Source organism: Hyperoodon ampullatus (genome assembly GCF_949752795.1).
Source record: "Hyperoodon ampullatus genome assembly, chromosome: 6".
Classification (NCBI taxonomy): Eukaryota; Metazoa; Chordata; class Mammalia; order Artiodactyla; family Ziphiidae; genus Hyperoodon; species Hyperoodon ampullatus.
In genome coordinates, this window is record NC_136919.1 from 117,822,419 (window position 1) to 117,844,322 (window position 21,904).

The 21,904-nt window shown below is 51.5% G+C and overlaps 1 protein-coding gene across 2 annotated transcripts in view; it reads right to left on the reverse strand.

The window, feature by feature from the left end:
• Positions 1-21,904, reverse strand: part of SCARA5 (scavenger receptor class A member 5) — a gene marked incomplete at its 5' end in the record, with an annotated part of 114,400 nt that overhangs the window by 10,119 nt on the left and 82,377 nt on the right. For both annotated transcript variants that reach the window (XM_079706006.1, XM_079706005.1), the window contains one exon: positions 1,229-1,423. In XM_079706006.1, the coding sequence (XP_079562132.1) occupies positions 1,229-1,423 (195 nt within the window). The remainder of the gene's footprint in view (positions 1-1,228; positions 1,424-21,904) is intronic.

The window sequence follows — 21,904 nt, forward strand, 5'->3', positions numbered from 1 at the left end:
GGGGAAGGTGTCCCTCTACAAGCCAAGGAGAGAGGCCTCAGGAGAAACCAGACCTGCCAACACCTTGATCTTGGACTTCTAGCCTCTAGAACTGAGAAAATAAATGTCTGCAGTTAAGTCCTACAGTCTGTGGTATTTGTTACAGCAGCTGAGCAGACTAATACAGAGAACTAGCCTGAGGGGAAGACACAGTGCTGTGGATAGAGACTGGAGCTGGGGTGGAGCCAACCTCTTTGCAATCGGAAAGGGACAGGTGGTTCCCATCAGCCGCCTGCCCAGGAAGGGTCTGCACCTCTCCCTCAAACTCTCCTGTACCGCCTAAGCCTGTCAAAGGAAAGCAACCAAAATGGTGAAGACTGCCGAAATCTTTTCCCCTGAGGATGAGATGAAGTGTTTGGAGATCTTCATCTGAAGAAGAAAAGACTCAAAGAGGAGCAGGGACAGCCAGCAGAGTGGATAAGAGAACGGACTCCCGAGCTACCTGCTTGGGTCTGAACCTGGGCTCTGCCATTTGCTAGCTGTGTGACCTTGGACAAGTTATCCAGCCTCTCTGTGCCACCGTTTCCGCATATGGAATATAGGTATGACAGCTGTACCTGCCTCCTCGTGTGGTAAGGATTACATGAGTGAATTTTTTTTTTTTTTTTCGGTACGCGGGCCTCTCACTGTTGTGGCCTCTCCCGTTGTGGAGCACAGGCTCCGGACGTGCAGGCTCAGCGGCCATGGCTCACGGGCCCAGCCACTCCGCAGCATGTGGGATCTTCCCAGACCAGGGCACGAACCCGTGTCCCCCACATCAGCAGGCGGACTCTCAACCACTGCACCACCAGGGAAGCCCATGAGTGAATATTTTTAACATGTTTAGAACCGAGCCTGGCACACAGGCAGTGCTATCTAAGCACTAAATAGTAAAAAAAATGTAATTGGGACAAATGGGCGTGGGATTAGATAAGAGCCCTGAGATGCACGGCTGAAAACGGGGGCCAGTAGGAGACCAAAAAAGAAAGGGAGTCAATTCAAGGGAAGGAAGAATGTTCTAATAAGCAGAACTGTCTGAAGACAGACCAGCTCACTTGGGGGCCGTGAGCATCCTGTGGTCATGGCGGGCAGGATCCAGGCAGAGCCCGGCTGACACTGGCAGGACTGCTGTCAAGGGGATGCTGGACAGGAGGGCAGGCCTAGGCCTCCAGGACCCTCGCCCCACGTTCTCCTCCTCCGGGTGCCCTACCTTGTCCGAACTGAGCCGTCCGGTGCACGTCCTCGGAGCTGGGGAAGCCCAGCATGCGGCACACCACGTCCCCGTCCTTCTTGTCCCAGCCGTCATCGCACACGGTGCCCCAGCGCCGCTCGTGGTACACCTCCACGCGGCCCTGGTGTGGGCCCGAGCCATTCACCAGCCGGACCATCAAGGCCTCCATGCCACCTGCCGGGAGAAGCACAGGGTCACAGGTCACTACCCAAGCTGGACACAGTGGGGCCCCACCTGGGGTCCTCCCCCCGACTCCCCGCTACCACCCGGCCTAGGAGAGGAGAGCTGGGGCTACAGCCGAGGCGGAGCCGGCAGCCAGAAGAAACCGTGGTGTCACCCCTGCCCATTATCACCCCTGCCCGTCTTCTCTCCACCTTTTTTCAAAAGATAGACTTTATTTACTTTTAATAGCAAAATTGAGAAGGAGGTACAAAGATTTCCCATAGACCTCCTACCCCCGCACCCCATGCACAGCCCCCTTCACGACTATCAACACCTCCACCACGGCGGTAATCTGTGAACCCACATGACACGGCATGATCACCCAGAGTCGACACTAGGGTTCACTCTTGGTGTTGTCCATTCTGTGCTTTGGGCAAATGTCTAATGACATGTCTTCATCATTACAGTGTCCTACAGAGCAGTTTCACTGCCCTAAAAATCCCCTGTGCTCCACTTATTCACCTGCTATCCCACCTCCGAACCCCTGGCAACGACTGATCTTTCTCCTGTCTCCATAGTTTTGCCCTTCCCAGAATGTCATATACTTGGAATCATACGGTATGTAGTCTTTTCAGATTGGCCTCTTTCACTTAGTCATATGCATTTAAGGTTCCTCCATGTCTTTTCATGGCTTGATAGCACATTTCGTTCTAGCACTGAATAATATTCCATTGTCTGGATGTACCACAGTTTAGTTATCCATTCACCCACTGGAGGACCTCTTGGAAGGAATTATGAAGAAAGCTGTTACAAACGTTCCTGTGCAGATTTCTGTGTAGACAGAAGTTTTCAGCTCATTTGGGTAAATACCAAGGAGCAGAATTGTAGGATTCCTCTCTACCCTTTGACACCTGGTGACCGGCTGTCAGGCCTGCCAGAGCGGAGGGTGAAGGGGCACAGAGGAAATCAAGGGACGGTCAAGGCTTTGTGAACAGATGGCCCTGCCGCGTAGTTTAGTAGGTGGAGAGGTCCCCCAGGAGTGTCTCAGCCCTGCGCTGTCATCTGTGTCCACCTTCCCACTAGGCTGTCAGCACGAAAGTGTTTGAAGCCAGACAGACCTGGGCGTGAATTCTGGTTCTGTCCCTTACTACCTGTTAAGTGGGGGACAGTAATTCATCAATCTAAAAAGCCGCTGTTTTGAAAGGCCCATCACTATTGTACATGCTACTAAGAAGGAAGAAGCTTTGCCAGTTACAGTGGCAGGCTATACAGATTGCTACAGGCTTCCAGATTTCAGAGATGTTCAAATGTGTGTCACAGAATCAGTGAAATACAGCAATAGGTGTAAAGAGCTTAGAACGGCACCTGGCACATACAAGATTCTTCTTTCTACCTGAACGACCTTAAGAAAGTCTTCTAGACTCTCTGAGGGCATTGCCTCAACTGTGACACAGGGACAACGCATAGGGCTGTTTTGCAGACTGCGTTAAGGCTCCAAGCACGGTGCCTGGCACACAGTAGGAAATAAGCAAGTCCTAGTTTGCAACCCCCAATCCCCATCTCTGATGGCTGAAGCCCTGTCACGTTCATCTATAAACTCTGTTCAGCACAGAGCTTGGCTGCAGGAAATGTACAGTAAACGTTTGCTACATCGATGAAACAGTGAAGATTCATTCTTTTGCATTACAAAGCAAGGCGTTACTTCTCCAAGGGGAGCAGCTGAAAAGAGCCTTTGGATCATTTCAAAGCCAGTGTTTGGCTGGAGAGTTACAGCATCAGGGAGATACACACTGTTAGTGCCAGAGCTGTGATGGCAGCTTGGGTCTACTGATGTGTCATCTAAGGTCCTTTCACCAACCTGCCTGCCATGCCATGAGTTGGGGTGGAGGGGCAGGTATCTTCGCCCCTCAGGGCCCTGAGCTTCCTCTTGACAAGATATTGGAGTGGTCACTGAGTCTTAAGTCTGGCCACACAACAAAATCATTAGCAATGCCTGTGAAAAGGCAGATTCCTGGGCCCACTCAGACCTACTGGATCAGAATCTTGGTGGCAGGAGTTAGGGATCTGTATTTTTTACCAGTGTCCCAAATGACTGTGAGGTAATCTATGTTTGTGGAGTGGGCTTTGGGAGCGATGGGATTAAGTGACCTGGAAGGTTCCTTCCGGCTCCATGGCTCCGTGATTCCAAGACCAGGGACGAGGTCAAGGTTGCCACTTTTGCAGCCAGAAGCCGCCTGGACATGTGGGGTGGAGACGGGTACAACTGTGCTGTGACACAGTGACAGGTGTGTGATACAATGCAGGAAAACCCTTCCACGAACTGCCCGTGAAAATAGCAAACCTGGACTTCCCTGGTGGCGCAGTGGTTAAGAATCCGCCTGCCAATGCAGGGGACATGGGTTCAATCCCTAGTCCAGGAAGATCCCACGTGGCAGGAGCTACTGAGCCTGTGCTCTAGAGCCCATGAGCCATGACTACTGAATCTGCATGCCACAACTACTGAAGCCCGCGTGCCTAGAGCCCGTGCTCCGCAACAAAGACAAGCCACCGTAATGAGAAGAACGTGCACCGCAACGAAGAGTAGCCCCCGCTCGCTGCAACTAGAAAAAGCCCACACACAGCAACAAAGACCCAACGCAGCCAAAAATAAATAGATTAATTTTTTAAAATCCTTATCTTAAAAAAGAAAAGAAAGAAAATAGCAAAGCCAATCAAGTTCTGCTCCCAATAAGTACTGCACCCTTGGACTATGTGTTTGTCTTTCTTTTCTTGACCGGCTGGGCTACGGGATTCCCTCTTCTAATGACTGTGACTTGGCAAAGACCTTTTTTTAAAAAAATTAATTAATTAATTTATTTTTGGCTGTGTTGGGTCTTCGTTGCTGCGCGTGGGCTTTCTCTAGTTGCAGCGAGCGGGGGCTACTCTTCATTGCGGCGTGTGGGCTTCTCATTTTGCAGTGGCTTCTCTTGTTGTGGTGCACGGGCTCTAGGTGCCCGGGCTTCAGTAGTTGTGGCTCGTGGGCTCTAGGGCGCAGGCTCAGGAGTTGTGGTGCATGAGCTTAGTTGCTCCGCAGCATGTGGGACTTTCCCGGACCAGGGCTCGAACCCTTGTCCCCTGCATTGGCAGGCGGATTCTTAACCACTGTGCCACCAGGGAGGTCCTGGCAAAGACCTTTATAGGCTCCTGGAGGAGGTGGCAGAATTGATAAACCCCGCATCTGTGCCACATGGGAAAGGAGAGGAATTAGAACTGGCTGTGTGTCTGTTTTGAGTTGCCCAGGCTAGGAAAACCCCAGAATATTCTGCACAGGGGGACCAAAGAAGTCCCCAGGAGACCACACCATTCCAAGATGCTGCAAGAGTACAGTGTGATGGCATGGAAAGGCTCCTGGAAAAGTTTAATTCCATTTTCTATGCATCCTTCATCCCTGACTATTCTCCCCACGTGGGTTTACAAGCTCCAGCCAGGTTATCAGAAAAGGCTGAGGATGAGCAAGAGAGTGCAGGAATCCTGGAGACAGAAAACACAGAGAGAAACAGGATGCAGAGGCCAGGTCTGAGACAGGGACGCTCCCCTGGGAGCAGTCATGACAAGCTAACCTGGAGCCAGCAGCAGCAAAGGAGGCCTGGCCCCGGGTCAGGGGTTGCTCCTGGCGGGTTGGCCGAGGCTGAGATGTCAGCCTTGATTTATCCCAGACCCGCCTCACCTCTGTCACCACACTGTCACGGTGGCAGTGGGCCACGCCAGGCCAGGAGGCCTCCAACAGCAGCCTCCGTGTGGGGTCATCAGTAGAGGGAGAAGGGGCAGGAGCATGCTGTGTGTCCCAGAGCCGGCCAAGCCGAGTCCAGGGTCAAAATAACAGGAAGAAGCTGGGTGGAGTGTGGGCAAACAGGGCTGGTGGTCAGAGATTCCCCCTTAATCGCTCCACTCTGGCCAGCCTGAACTCACTCTGTTCACTTCTTTGTTTTGCCAAAAAAGTGATCATCTATTAGGGGCTTTGTCCTGTTCCAGGAGCTATGGATACATCCATGAACAAAGTCTCTGCCCTCGTGGACTGATACTGTAGTGGGAGAGACTAGCGATAAAGCTAGGAAACAAATAAAAATATAACTATGGCCACATAGTGATGCGTAGATGGGAACAGAAGCACAGGAAGGGAATGGAGCGTGGAGGGGGTGCCATCTTGGACGGGGAGACAAGGAAGGGAATGGATCATGGCGGGGGGCACCATCTTGGATGGGGAGACAAGGAAGGGAATGGATCTTGGTGGGGGGCACCATCTTGGATGGGGAGACAAGGAAGGGAATGGATCATGGCGGGGGGCACCATCTTGGATGGGGAGACAAGGAAGGGAATGGATCATGGCGGGGGGCACCATCTTGGATGGGGAGACAAGGAAGGGAATGGATCGTGGGGCGGCACCATCTTGGATGGGGAGACAAGGAAGGGAATGGATCGTGGGGCGGCACCATCTTGGATGGGGAGACAAGGAAGGGAATGGATCGTGGGGCGGCACCATCTTGGACAGGGAGACAGGGAAGGGAATGGATCGTGGGGCGGCACCATCTTGGATGGGGAGACAAGGAAGGGAATGGATCATGGCGGGGGGCACCATCTTGGATGGGGAGACAAGGAAGGGAATGGATTGTGGGGCGGCACCATCTTGGATGGGGAGACAAGGAAGGGAATGGATCGTGGGGCGGCACCATCTTGGACAGGGAGACAGGGAAGGGAATGGATCGTGGGGCGGCACCATCTTGGATGGGGAGACAAGGAAGGGAATGGATCATGGCGGGGGGCACCATCTTGGATGGGGAGACAAGGAAGGGAATGGATCGTGGGGCGGCACCATCTTGGATGGGGAGACAAGGAAGGGAATGGATCGTGGGGCGGCACCATCTTGGATGGGGAGACAAGGAAGGGGATGGATCGTGGGGGGGCACCATCTTGGATGGGGAGACAAGGAAGGGAATGGATCGTGCGGGGGCACCATCCTGGACGGGGAGACAAGGAAGGCCTTGAGTGGAGACCTGAACGAGCAGAGGGAGAACACGGACCTCCCCCCACCCCCCCAACTCAGAAAAACCCATGTCTGTGCTCTGGCCTAAGATTTTCATGTCCTTTAAATCTCAGCTTGAATGTCACATCTCTCCGAAAGCCTTCTGTGGTTCCCCCATACCTGGCCACAGCCCCTTCTGTAGACATACTTATCACTCCATGTAGTAACTGCCTGTTTACTCTTTTGGGAACTGTAAGCACTCTGAAGACAGGTCATGTGGCCTGATACAGTGCCTGGAACATCAAGATGCCCAAGCTGGGCTAAATGAAGGCATGCACGAATGAATGCGCTCAGACAGTACATACCCCAGTGGGCAAGTCCTGTCTAGTGGACACAGCTCCCCAGAGCCAACGGCTTTGGTGGGGGCCTGAGGAGAGTCAGCATCAGGGCTACCAGTGTTTCCAACACCCTCTTTATTACAGCACAGCCGCTTCTACTCAGTCCCCTCACTGAGGGCTTCTTTCGGTGGGACGGTCCTGGATTCTGGACCCAGAATTCAAGCTATTGGTACAATGACCATACATTCCAAATGAGCAAATAAGGCTGTGGTCTGTCATGTGATTATAGTGAGTGCTGAAGGAAATCTGGAGAGCGTCACTTGGTTGCTGAAATATTAGAATTCCCAGGAGGCTTCAATGTATATGGAAGTGGCAAAAGAATATTTGGAAACAGGTCAACTTCCAAAAATTGGAAACATATGGTAACCATAATTATGGGACACAGCGTCAATCCTGGTCTATGCCCCATGCTCCCCACACACCAAGCAAGGTCATAGCCCCCATCAGTCCTGTGGCTATGTGTGTCCCCCGTGCCCCGCACACCCGGACCCCAGGGTTGGCTCATCAAGCACTGGAGCCTGTTCCTTGTCACTTGTTCCCAGGTCTCCCCAATCCAGGGCTTCTCCCTGGATGGAGGCTGAGCACAGTTCCCTGCCCACGGGATCGGCAGATGCTGCATGCCCCAAAAGAATCAATGAGGCTCATCTTGGTCTAGCTCCATCTTACAGAACATGGCACGAAGCTGTAATTTTTTAATCCTTTCTTCCCCTAACAAAAGCCCAGCCCTGTGGATACCTCCCTTAGGAAATCCGTGGCTGAGATTTGACCTGATTATGATGCAAACTGCCCCAATTCAGGGAATCAGACAGTCTAAGGGGCTGTCCTAGGAACAGAATCTCTAGCCTGCTTTGCCCTGGAAAGCTACCGGGGGGCCTGGAGGCAGCCTCTCCCAGGCTGAGCCATGATGCCACCTCCTGGAATGCACTTGTGGAATCACCCAGTGATGGCAACACTGACCCCCTCTCCAGCTGAGAAGAATGTCATGACTTGCTAAGAGGTTCGGGTTTCTGTGGGCAGAGGGTGTACACTTCGCTTTTTCCCGGCAGTTTCTGCCCTAGAGCAAGGCTTTCCCACCAAGCAACCAACCACCTATGGGAAACGCTCTTACCCCACAGCTGTGTCAGCCCGACATAATCAGATGCGGTGTCTGGGAGGCTGCCTCAGCCTGGTACGTACCCCCCACCCCCTTACACTTCTTGTAAGTCCAGGGAGCTTATTCCGTAGACACCCACCCAGAGTGCTCCCCAAGGAGTGTGTATTTGGGGTCAAGGAGATGCCTCTCTTTGCACATGACAGTAGAGGAAGACGGAAGGCAGGGGTTTTGATTGTACAAAGCCCAGGCACTCCTAGGCCAGTAGTCAGAGGGGATGGCCCAGGTGGGGGGCAGAGGACCTTAGGCTGTCACAACTGCATGTGACTTCCCCTAATAGCTGCCCTTGACCGACAGGCCTCTTTACTTTCTTCTTAACCTCCCACCTCGGGGAGCCCTGGGAAATCCTTCCCAAGCAAAATGTGGATCCACAACTCCACAGAACCCAGTCCGCCCAGCGAAGCTCATGTGGCTATCTGAGTTTGATTCATAAAGGGAACCCCCCTGAGTGAAGAGAATATCAAACTCTTTCTCTTGCTCTGGGGTCCCTACTCTGCAGACTGGAATCTACCTGGACATGTGCCTACGGTTTGTAAGTGGAGAGGACAGTAGCGACCACCAGGCTGGCCCACACCCTGCTCTCTGCAGGAAGAGCCCTGCCCGCGTTCCATCTCTGGTCTGGGAGACCCAAGCTGAAGGGAAACACCAAACACTGTGCCCCACCGAACACCTGGAGGATGAGTGGAGGGTTTCCTGACTTGACAGCTTGTCCCAAGTCGTAGCCCACTAAGTCCTGGGCACGAGTTTTTCCTCCTACCTCCCATAGCAAGGACCCCCCGATGTTCTTTTTTGCCTGCTGCCCCAGATTTGGGGTCAGAGGTTCTCCCTTTTTATACAGAGAAGCAGAGAAGAGTCCCTTCCATCAAAGCCTCGACCAGCAGCATCACTGTAACTAACAGAGGAGGAAGCTGATGCATGGAACTCAGGGCAGGAGACTGGTCCTTTCCAGCTGGGTAGCCTCCTTGCTCTCTCCCAGATCAAAGGGTTCAGTCATTTCACCAACAAGTTTCCCAGAGCATCCGTGGCTCTAATCCCTGCTCGGAGCTTCCTGCCTAGCTGCAGGGCCAGACCCCAGAAGCCGCCTCCTCCTTCCCTGCCCTGCTCTGCTGACCCTGCCCATTATCCAGGCCACTCCTGGGACCGACCATGAGGCCCTCATCCACCCTCCTGCAGCAGGATCGCAGGTCTGCTCCAGTCCTGACCCGGCCCCTCAGTAAAGAGGGTGGGGCTGAGGCACAGAAGAGGTCAGATGGTGGAGAAGAACAAGACATTGTGTCTGGATGAAGGAGCTTTGCATTTTCTGGAGATATGTCTAGCAACAACTTCCTCACGCTCAGTTGTAGGCTACAGATGTCACCACTATTTGGTGCATTGAGCTACTTTTAGGTAATCGTCACACAGTCTTTAGGCTTTTCTTTTTCCTTTTTTGCTGCACCGTGTGGCATGTGGGATCTTAGTAGTTCCCTGACCAGGGATGGAACCCATGCCCACTGCAGTAGAAGTGCCGAGTCTTAATCACTGGACCGCCAGGGAAGTCCCTGGGCTTTTCTAACCATCACAAATGATGGAGAAGCCTAGAATTTCCCAGCTGGCAGAGACCTGGAGATCATCATAATCCAAACTCTTCATGTGATACACAAGGGAACCGAGGCCCAGAGAGGTGCTGTGTTTGCCTAAGGTCATCCCACAGTCAGTAGTAGAAGAGCTGGGACTGAACTTGAGACTTCACATTGGAACCAGTTCTCCATCTTTATCTTCCTTTCTCTCCAAGTCCTTCATTCTATTTTTTTTTTTTTTTTTAGCCACATTGTGTGGCTTGTGGGATCTCAGTTCCCTGACCAGGGATTGAAACTGGGCCACAGCAGTGAAAGCACCAAGTCCTAACCACTGGACTACCAGAGAATTCCCCGAGTCCTTCATTCTTCATGGGATCTCTGCGTGGGTCCACTAAGTCGGCTTCGCATCTTTGATGCAAGATGTCTTTGGATGGAGGAGTCCCCTTAAAAACAAATGACTTTAACCCTTGAATAGTAATACTTCTACCCTAAAGGCACAGAAACAATTTGGCTTCTCCTAAGTCTTCTGGGAGTTCCAAGATGGCAGGAATACCCTCATGAAGCACAGCTACTGCTGAGTTTGTCTATGAAAATGAAGATGTTGCTGTTTCCAGTTGGGGAAAGGATAAACCTGTCTTAGCTTTCGAGAGAAGTGATAATACTCCGTTGACATCCAATGTGATTCTACTTCCTGTGCACAGATGTGGGGGACTGAAGATGCATTATCTTTATTAATTCTCTATACAATGTATGTAGTTCTTTTTTTAGTTACTCATTTACTGATCCATCCAGATGCACTTATGGAATCCCTACGATATTCCAGAATTGTACTAGGTGCTAAGGATGCAAGGACAAATAAGTATTGTCTACCCTTGAGGCACTCAAATGAACTCACAGCCTAAAATGGATAAAACCACAGAATGTCAGAGCTGGTAGAGACCTCAGGGACATCCCAGTCCAAACCCCTCATCTAGAGATGAGGAAACTGATGTTCAGAGCTGGGACGCCAGACCCCTCTCTTTCTAGACCACTGCTCCTTCCAGCATTGGCATTTTCAGTACCCTCAATACTTAACATTACGCTTGGCCGGCTGAAAAAGCTAAGTCAATGTTTGATGACTAGGTGGGATGAACGGCAGATGGGTGGATGGATACATGACTTTGTCAGGGGATCCGATCAGAATCCCCAGCTGAGTACCACATGGTTCATGTATCTCTCTGGTTCTAGTCTTAACCTTTGGTGCCTGGCTGTTCAGAATGGGTGCAGTGTCTACCCACTGAGCCCACCACACCAGAATGAAGACCGTGATGGGGGGCCCTGACCCCGGGTTGTATCTATTTGTGCTGCTTTTCTGTAGATCATTCTAGACTCCCTGTTACTGATTTCTAAACATGGATTGACCCAGCCATGGGGACACAGAGGGTTGGAACCTGCTTCTTCTCTGGACACAAAAATGCTACAAGGCAATTCCAAACTGCCCCTGCTAAGTGCCACCAGACGGGATCTGGGGTGGGCAGTGTGGGGTAGGTAGGAGGGTGGTGAGCCAGGAGGAGGGGACTGGCAGGGGCCAGGCAGGGCACGCTGCCAGCGTTCTTCTTAAGCCTTAGAGGCACTAGGACACTCTCTCTTCCTCCTTTCTTCCCCTGTCACACTCACTTCCCAGGGTGCTTGAGGGCATCAGTGACAAAGACCCTCTCCTTGACCAAACCCACAGTTTCTAACAGCTCCAAGCTGCATCCCTAGGATGACCCCAGCCCCCCCTTAAAGTGCCTGCCTGAGAACACTCGAGGCTGCTAAAGGAATTTACTGTTCGTTCCAGCCACCATCTGAAGACAGCGCCCTGTCTCCCAGCCTCTGTGGGAGGGGAGGGGCTTAACTTGAATCAGTCCCAGTTAGCAACCCAGATGGGTTTCACAGGGACCAACCCCCTCACGCTTTTAGTAATCTTTCACGTCCCTGACTCCACTGAGTCCCCACTCACCCCTCACTCCCTCACTCTCCCATTAAAATGCCCAGTCACCCCTGTACGAATCAAAGTTGAATTCAATTCCTCTTGACCTCATTGCCCCACTACATATAGTATATTACTGAGTAAGATCTGTCCTGATCACTTTAGCACCCAGCTTTGCTTATCTTTGACATCAGGTGTGATAAGACTGGCATTAGATAAGCTAGTCAACCTGTATGCCATGCTCACAGCCCGTGGGCACTTCCTTTCCCATGTGTAAGGCCATGAGTGATGGATGGGTCTGGCTCAGGAGTTCGGTCCAAACCACTAGAATGATGTAGCAGGATCACCCAGACCCTCTCGGGAATCTGAGTGGGGGGAATATGCAGGCAGCTGAGACGCAGCAGAAGCAAAAAGAGGCAGGGACAGTGGAATTAACAAGCCGTGTCGGACATGAGACACTAGAGTGAAGACATGAACCCCAGTCCTGAAGCCCCCAGAACTGCCTGGGATTCTGAAAGAACGTCCCCTTCCAGGCTCTGCAAGGCCCACTGGTATTATGAGCCCCAGTCTTCCAAAGTCTTCCCAGGTGTCCTTACCATGTGACCCCATTATGTGAAGTGACCCAGTGAGTCTCTCTGGTCCTTGCTACCAAAAATGCCCAAAGAGAGCACCTGTGAATCCCACGCCCCCATCTGAAAGCTGCTTAGCTACTTGCCTCTTCTGCCCTCGGTGGATTGGGGAATGTGGAGGGAGGAAAACACGGTGGTGGGGATCCCTGTGGGAGGCACCAGGGGAGAGCGGAATGAGGCTGGCTCTGGACTCAGGAACAGGGTCTAAATCCTGGCTCCACTATAGGACCAGATAGGACCTCTCTACACTTACCCTCTTCTTAAAATGGGTACAATGGTGATGGCTGGGAGCAATCGCACATGTCAAAGACTTGGCACACCACGGGCACCCGTTACTGTGAGCTCTACCCTCGGTCAGCCAGCACTTCGCCCAGAAACATGTGCGTCAGCTCTGAGACGTCTTCATGAGTTGCTGAGTTTGGCTTGGATACCAGTAGCCCCATCAGGGGTGTATCCTTGGAAGTCTCGTTGCAAAGCCAGCCTGCTGCCTGGGGAGCGGGAGCAAGGTTGGGGGGGGCTCATCCCTCCAATTGGATTAATCTCCTCCTAACTTCCTCTGCTCTCCCCAGGGCTCAGTTCCTGGCTTCTTAGCATATTAGGGGAGGGGGACAGGGGCGTCAGCAGAAGACTGGCTCCTGCTGTCAGCAAGTTTCTGCTCACTAATGCAAGCTGGATGTGATTCGTTAAGCAAGGCCACTCCGGAATGGTCCAGGAATGTGAAGCCAGGGCTGAGGCCACTCTGGGGCTCCCAGCACATATCTAATATGTGGGGATTCTTTTCTAAAAAACAAATATCTTTGCTCTCTTTGCCTTGTAAATGTGGATGTAGGAAAAGCAAGGTCTTAGACAAAGCAGGCTGGGTCTGCTCCAGATTCCCCAGCTTTGGCGTTGAATGCCTGAGCCCCAGAGCTGGAAGGGACTCTGGATGTTGGCCTTGAATCCCCCTCCCACTTCAAATACAGGATTCCTCTCCACTCTGTACCAGGCCTGACAGCTGCTCATTCTGCCTCTGGGGATGGAAGGGAACTTGACGGTATCTCTTGGGAATCCATTCCAGGATTTTAAAACCAACATCTGGTTTCGCTCACAGGGCACTGGCACCTCTGGAGGGCTCCAGCGTTTTTTTCATCCAATTACTCCCTACCTTATTTTACTCTATTTGCTTTGGGTTTCAGGGTTATAACTGGGGGGGGCGAGATGCAGAATATCTTCCTCTTTCTCCAGCATCTGGTGGGAGCACAGCCGAGGGAGTGGCTGCATTATTCAGCCTCTCAGTGGGTCCGGGAGGACAGCTTAATGACCAGTAGCTACCATCTCGGAACTGGTTTCCAGGGCTGGGGCAGCCTTAGAACTACCCACTGCCTATGGGGCTTGTCTGAACCTGGCTCAGAGCCGCCCCAAACCCAACACAACAAAGGCAGGTCCTGGGTGCTGCCCGGGAGAGATTTCAAGTCAAGGGTGGACGGTAAAGGGAACTCATGTACACTCAGTCCCCACGACATGTCGGGCCCCGTGCAGAGTGCTCACGCCCGCCCTTGCTCATTTACCGTTCACAATAGCTCCATGAGTTAGGCATTATGACCCTCACTTAACAGAGGAGAAATGGGCCCATGGAAGTCAAATAACTTGCCTAAGGTCACACAGCTGCTCCGGGGTGGAGCCAGGGAGAGCAAAGGCCTTTCATTTTCAAACCACAGAGCCAACTGGCAGGCTGAACACTTCAGACAAATATTTAATAACAGCCCACACCATATGTAAAGTACCTTTCATCTATCTCCCAGCAGCCCCCTGGATCTGTAGGAATTCATGTCTTTAGGAATAAGGGAAAGAGCCTGGGACTTAAAGCCGTGGTTCTTGACCCTGGGCTTCATGTAAGAATCACCAGGGTGCTTCAAAATCTACCAGCGGGGAATCGGGGGTGGGACATTTTTGAACAGTTGGCAGGTAGTGGAAATGCCCAGCCAGGGCTAGAAGCACTGTTGGAGAGGATGGATCTGGGATCAAGCCTGGGCTACACGACTTCACAGTAGTCAGGTCACCTCCTCCAGGAGGGCCTCCCCGACCTGTGGCCCCCCTATGCGCTTCCCACAGATGAGAAATAGTCCAGCACCGCTCCCTTGGCCAGCCCGCATGCCCCACCATTGGAAGCTCCCAGGAAGTGACAGGCATTCAGCATCCTTGTGGTTCCCAGTCGCAGCCCCACTTGCAGGCAGGGACCTAGCACGTCGCCATCAACAAACGGTACTAAATGAGTGAGTGGATGAATGAATGGTTGAGGGGCACTAGGAACAGAACTGATCCCTAAATACCCCAGAACCTGCTTGGTTGTGCATCAGAAGGGCCCAAAAGCCCAGGGAACTTTGCTTCTCAAGAGATGAGAGGAGGAGAAACCCAGCATAATACTGAAACCTCATAGCTCCTTTAGGTGTATTTATCCTGCCTTCTAGGCCCTGCCAAAGCAAAACAAGTCGAAAGAAAGGAGGTTGTGGGGAACAGAAATAAACACATGGGGCTGGGAAAATAGGCTCTGATTCTCTGCAGCTGCAGAGTAGAGACCCGGTGATAATCTAGACCAGCTGCCCTTTAAGGAAGTTGAACTTCTCTTCTCCTGTGAAGAAAGAACTCCCCATGCCCCCAGCCAGCCTGCAGCACAAGGGCTCTGTGCCTGCCTAGACGGGGCACTGCTCTTTCCCCTGACATCCACAGGAAATGTGGTCTGTATGCGAAGGACAGGAGTCATCCCACAAGCCTAAGGAATTTCCGGTCAGGCTGGAAAAGCGATGCTGGAGGGCATCGCTTTTAAAATGTGGTCTGGCCTGCGGGTGCACTTTATAAAATGCTATTTCCTAATGGCAATCTGCTCCAAATATGGTGATTTATGCCTCTTCAAAGAACTTTTGTTAGATGGTCTTATTTGATCTTGGCAGTCCTCCTCTGGGGTGGTGGGTGTGATACCCATTTTACAGATGAGAAAGCGGAGGCTCAGAGAAGGAAAGTGACTTTCTTAAGGTCCCAGGATACAGTGGCCACATCTGGGTCTCCAGCCCCACAGGCCACTGTACTGTGTCTTTCATTGGGGGTCACATGGGGGTGCTCGGGACTTTACTGGACAGAAGGAATAGCAGAAGTATCTCCCAATTATCACTGTACTTTTTATGCTGGATTTTTTTCTTAACTGTTGACTCTCCCATTGGTCTCCCCAACTCTACTGCATATTCCTTGGAAACCAGGAGTTTGTCGTGGCTGATTTTGTTCCTCTAATGCCCTAGCCATGGTCGCCTGGCTCCTAGCAGGTGTTCAATGAAAATGTGTCTGATCAAATAATAAACGAAGCACATTCCCTGCCCAGTCCTGAAACACAGGCTCACCCCATCACAGTGGGAGGATGTCACTAGTGCCCAGAAGCTCTGCTTGGAGCTGGATTTGTAGGAATTTACTGGGCGGCCTGGGTGGAGAGGTGAGTCCTTTGCCTTGCTTTTGCTCCTGGGCCTCTCCAAGGGCAGTGAGGGGTCACAGAGGGTCAACAGGCCTTCAGGACTAGAAAGAAATGCTGTAGAGCCGGGAGAAAGGCCATGATTCTGAACCCTCATTTTGTCACAGGTATAGCTGAGAGGAGGTGCTGACGTTTACACGGCATCCCTCTAAAGCCTTCACGGACCATTGCCTTACCTCTAGGGCTCATGACCAAGACTAGTGGCCTTTCCTAAGAAGGCTCTCTCACACCCTCTGGCTTCGTTCACCGTGTCCCCGCCCTTCCCTGTTTCCTCTCTCTTGGTTCTGCTCTCTTCCAAGTTCAAGGTCTGAGACCCCTGGCTGGGATGCTTCCCATCTGCATATTCTAAACCCTTGAAGACATACCTGCTTGTATACTGGGTCCACCACTTTCTAGCTCTCTGACCTTGGGCAAGTAATTTAACCTCTCAGAGTAGCTTCCTCATCTGTTTAAATGGGATAATGACACATACCTTAAAGACTTCTGAAATATAGGGAGCTCAGGGACCGGGGTGGCCAGTTCTCAGTAAATAGTACTGAGCTGAGTATAATTCCCAAGGATGGTGCTGGCCGCCGCAGCAAAGGACTGGCCCAGCCTTTGAGTCGGTGAAGCATCAGCCATGAGCTCCCCCGACCATAGCATCCACAAGACCTCCCGGGATGTCCACAGGCTTTGCCTACCTCTTTGTTCCATCAGAATTCCACAATGGCACTCTTTAGAAGAGCCGCTGAAATCCAGCGCTAGGGGAAGTAAGTCCATCTAGACCACTGTTTCCAAGTACACCCCGAGGGGGTTTTCCACAGGCAAAGGACTCGAGAGGAAGTGGAGCCATGAAGTTCATGCAGTGGCAGCTAACTCTGATCCAGTTACATCAAAAAGACACGGCAGCGGGGACCTCCCGGATTTAATCTAGTGCCTGCAGCACGTTTACCACCCAACCTAAAATGAGTGAGTGCAGGGTCACGGGGATTACGAACAATTCCTGAGTTGGTTGAGTTGCTTTCTCAATAAACAGTTCAATCATTCCTGGTTTTAACGTACGTCTCAAAACTTTCCTCATACAAAACCCACATCAAAGGCCAAAACTTCAATTCTTCAGTGGTTCCAAGGCGTTGTTTTTGTAGAAAATGCCTCTCTCACCCGCGATCTGAGGTTTGTATTCCTACAAGGTTTCTTTAGGGCAGATCCCAGAAACCGACGCCTGTTGGCCAGGGAGTCGAGGATGTTGTGGTCCTGCGGGCCCCCGGGGGGATGGGCTGAGCAGTGCCAGCTGAGTGTGGGTCATGCGAGACGTGCAGACGGTGCTGACACGCTCCCTGGATCACTCATCATAAAAAGAACAGGTGCTTAGGGGGCAGACAGGTTACCTCCACCTACAAGAGAAATATCCACCAGCCTAACGGTTAAAGGCAGCAGACCTCTCCAAGTGCCACTCCAGCCCTTGGCCACTCACTCTCGACATAAACGCTGAACACTGGCTTGTTCATTTTTCTCCCTGTGGCCCTCAGCGGGCTCCTGCGTCGGTTCACTCAGCATCTATGTATCTAGAGTACAAATACTAGTGGGCCTGTTAAGGACCTCCTAGCATCCTCTGCTATGCGGGGAGAGCGTGGAGTCTCCAAGGGGGCTGCGTTGTTCTGGGGCCCAAGCTGCAGCTCTTCTCTCTCTGTTTTACAAGCCGGGAGTGTCCCTGGATCTTAGACAGCACAGCTCCCCTATCACACTCTCCCACTTCGCCCCCCTGGCTTCTTAAAGGAGCCAGCCCTTGTGTTTTTCCAGGCCTTCCTGGATCTATTTGAAGCCATCAAACCAAGGGCGGCTTGGGCTCATCGGAACTGAGCTGCTTTCTGGGCAGAGCGATTTGAAGCTCTCCTGGAAGGGGTCACTAGGAAGCTTTCAGGAAAAGTCACTGGATTGGTTTTTGGAAGGCTTAAGGTAGGCTCTTGGCAAGGCGGGTCCCGATCCCATCCTTTGCACAGAACGGGGGAGAAAAGAGGAAACTGTGGCTGGAGAGGCTCAGCGAGTGGCCTCAGGGCCACACGGCTGGGTCTGCAGGGGACTCGGATCTCAGCACTGCTGCTCCACAGCCCGCCCATCCCCTCTTCTTCTCAGGAAACGGCGGTTTCTGAAAAACAGGTCTTTTTCAAAGCAGAGCAGCTCAGCCAAGAGCAGGTGCCGAGGCAGCGGGGGAGCCCGGACCTGAACGAGGACCTTCCCGTCGGGGGAAGGGCCAGCCTGCCAGGTGCCGGCTTTGGCTGAGGGGCTGAGGGCCATCAGGGATGCCTGGGGCTCCACTGTCACGGCCTAGGTCCTGGCTCTAGTCTGGTTCTCCGCTTGGCCGGTCAGCTCCCACTGTTGTCATGTCACACCCTGCTTAGAGCCCGTCCAGGTCGCCCAGAGACCAAGCCTGCACTCCTGCGCACAGATCCCTGAATATCCCTCTGGCCTTAGTTTTTGTTTCTTGCTCTGCAAACCTCTGCTGTACCAAACGCTTTGGGTTTATCAGACATTGCTCTGCTGTTTCATGCGCAGTTCTCTTTCCCTGGCATTTCTTCGCCTTCTCCAGGCACCGGTTGGACACCAACTTGCCCTTCAAGACTTGGGTCAAAGACACCTCACTGAGTGACTCCCTTTGTATATTCGCCTCCTAAAACCCTCACCATGCTCTCCTAGGATTGTCACCTGCCAGCCTGGGAGCTCCTCAAGGTGAGGCCAGGCCTTCCTCATCTGGGCTCCCCAGCCTTCAGCCAGAGCCTGATCTCCAGCGGAGCCTCCACGAATGTTCGCTAAATAAGCGAATAACCGACGCTCTCTTGCCTAAACGTTTCCTTCCTGCCACACATGTACCTTTTCTCTAGGACAAAAGTGAGGGCGGTCCCCTCACCTTCTCTTGCCTCGGCCCCCTTCAACAGCCAGCTCCGCGCTGTGCCGGCCCGGTTTCTGATCCGCGGGCTTGAGGCCCTGCCTGCCCCGGTGCTCCTCGTTTTCCACATCCCTGTGCCCATTTCTCTCTCTGGGGTGTCCCCCACTCTGCTCCAGCCAGCACAGGAGACAGTGTTTGCTGCGGGACAATTTTTCTCAGTGAGTCTTGTGTGTCTGTGTATTTTCAGTCACCAGACATAAGCATAGGGGGAGAAACATTTAAAAACCACTTTTCCATCTCCACCCACCCTGTGATGTTTGCATCTGTCAGAGATTCGCTATGTGAGGATAAAAGAAGGGACAGAGGAAGGCACAATCGCATAGTCACGAAGAATGCGCAACGCCCACGAGGGGGGAGGCTTCACTGGCAGAGGCAGAGACCCCCATCCCCAGTGTGAAAACTTTAGTCTGGCTTATCCCAGAGCCCCCAGGCAGGGGAGGCAGTTAAGGCTTGGTGAAAGGAAGAGCGAACTCTGAGACGGGGAAAAGTCTCTCAAAAGTAACTGAGCATCTAAAACATACAGCAAACTCGTGAATATAACAAACAAGAAGTCTCAATGACACAGAGAACAAACTGGTGGTTGCCAGTGGGGAGAGGGACGGGGGAGGGGCAATACAGGGGTAGAGGATGGAAAGGTATTAGGTATAAAATGGGCTACGGGGGGCCTCCCTGGTGGCGCAGTGGTTGAGAATCCACCTGCCAATGCAGGGGACACGGGTTCGAGCCCTGGTCTGGGAAGATCCCACATGCTGCGGAGCAACTGAGCCCGTGCGCCACAACTACTGAGCCTGCGCTCTAGAGCCCGCAAGCCACAGCTACTGAGCCCGCGAGCCACAGCTACTGAAGCCCACGTGCCTAGAGCCCGCGCTCCACAACAAGAGAAGCCACCGCAATGAGAGGCCCGCGCATCTCAACGAAGAGTAGCCCCCGCTCGCCGCAACTAGAGAAAGCCCGCGTGCAGCAATGAAGACCCAACGCAGCCAAAAATAAATAAATAAATGTACTAAAAGAAAAAGGGCTACAGGGATGTATTGTACAGCACGGGGAACAGAGCCAATATTTTGTGATCACTGTAAATGGGGGATAACCTTTAAACATTGTGAACTGCTTTGTTGTACACCTATAACTTATATGATGTTTTATAACAACTATACTGCAATTAAAAAATAAATTAAAAAAAAGGAAGCCTTGCTAAGGAAGAAATTAGCGCTTTCATATTAAACCCACTAAGGATGGTAGCCCAAGAGGACCCCATGCTGACCCCCATGTCAAAGGCCAGAGAGAAAAAAGGAATAAAAGATAATCCAAGATGGTAGCAGGACTGGTGGTAGGCTGCAGGGTGGACAGACCCGATCTGCGTCCTGGCTCTGTGCCTGATGAACGCCGGTGGCTCTGGGCGGGTTCCTTATCCTCTACCCTCAGCCTCCTCAACTCTTGAACAGGGATATCATTATGCCTCCTGAATAGGAAGGATTGGCGAATTAAGTGAAATGTCAGGCACAGAGACTTTACTCCCCAGAGTACCGGTGCAAACTGGTGAGCAGTGTTGTGTGAGTGCTTAGTTTTTCTTGGAAGTGTGGTTTACTTTTAAACCATGTTGTTGCTGGGGCATTAAAGTTGTATAAGGAATAAGATGTACACGCAGGGGGCTTCCCTGGTGGCACAGTGGTTGAAAGTCCGCCTGCCGATGCAGGGGACACGGGTTCGTGTCCCGGTCCGGAAAGATCCCACATGTTGCAGAGCGGTTGGGCCCGTGAGCCATGGCCGCTGAGCCTGCGTGTCCAGAGCCTGTGCTCCGCAACGGGAGAGGCCATAGCAGTGAGAGGCCCGCGTAACGCAAAAAAAAAAAAAAGATGTACATGCAGTTGAGTTAATAAAGAAATATAATTATACATAAAAGGTCCAGTAGATCTGTCTTTCAGGCCTGAAAGAATGCTATCTTCTGGTGCTCAAAAAGGTCCCTTGGGGCACCCAGTGCCGCCAATTCTAGGGACAGGGATGGGCGGAAGGGAATTCACGGACTCCAAAGGACTATCTTTGCAGCCCTTATTCTCAAACAGAGATAGAAGGAATTTTGTGGTGGTCCAGTGGTTAGGACTCCACGCTTCCACTGCAGGGGGCACGAGTTCAATCCCTCGTGTTGGGTAACTAAGAGCCTGCATGCCACGCAGCACACACCCCCTCCCCCAAAATGAGTACCTGTTAAAACAGAGATAGAGACACCTCAGTAGCAATGGAAAAAAAAAAAAAAACTGTCTAGAAACCACCATCCTGATCGTTTATTTTGAGCTTATACTGCATGCTGGGGTGCCCACTGGTTCCCCTCTCTGCGAAACACACACAAACCTACTTCCCTAAATATTGAAAACACACACAAGGTGTTAAACATTTTTTCAAGTTTTCTGAGATGCAACTGATAGCTATCAACAAGCACTGGCTTGGAATTTACCCCTGGGTCATTCTGCATACTTTTTTCCATGTGAAACCAAATTGAGGAAACGTATTTAAACAATCTGAATTTATATCCTGCTTGAAATTCATGCTGTGGGCCTTAAACAAGACTGGATCCTTCACCCACCCCTTAGCTGCAAAAATACTATTTATTTTTCTTGCAAATGGACCATATATGAGGGTAAAACAAATGTCTTTCTGTCTTGAGATGTGTATATGTAACTTTTTTTTTTCCTGGCGAAACTCTCAAAAGCCAAACATCTAATAGAATGACTGATATCACCCTTGCCTGAAACAAACAACAACAAAAACCCTTTACCTCGTATATAGCACAGGGAACTCAATACTCTGTAATGGCCTATATGGGAAAAGAATCTAAAAAAGAGTGGATATACGTATATGTGTAACTGATTCACTTTGCTGTACCCCTGAAACTAACACAATGTTGTAAATTAACTATACTCCAATAAAAATTAAAAACAAACAAACACCCTTACTTCTCATCAAGCAGAAGTCAAGAGCTCTGTATTCTAGCCCCAATTTGGCCATGACCTAGCTGGGGGACTCTGGGAATTCTCTCCAGCTCTCTGTTCAGAGGACCGTTCAGTGGGGTCAAGGGTGGGAGAGGAGTTGGTTTGAAACACCATCCAAACCCTGTGACTCTAAAACCCTAGGACTCTAAAACCCTAGGACTCTAAAACCCTAGAACTCTAAAACCTTAGGACTCCAGGCCAAAACATGGGTAAACAATTACAAGATCTTGTTCTGAAAAATATTTTAATATTTACTTAAAACAGGGGTCCTGAGAAGTTTTTTCTGTAACGCCCTCTTCAAAGGAAAACCCCTAATTTCCAATTCTGACCTGAGGCGGGGGTCTTTGTTGTTTTTCTCATCAACCCCTTTAATGTAGTAACATCCCCACCTGCTGGAGCTTTAGGATTTC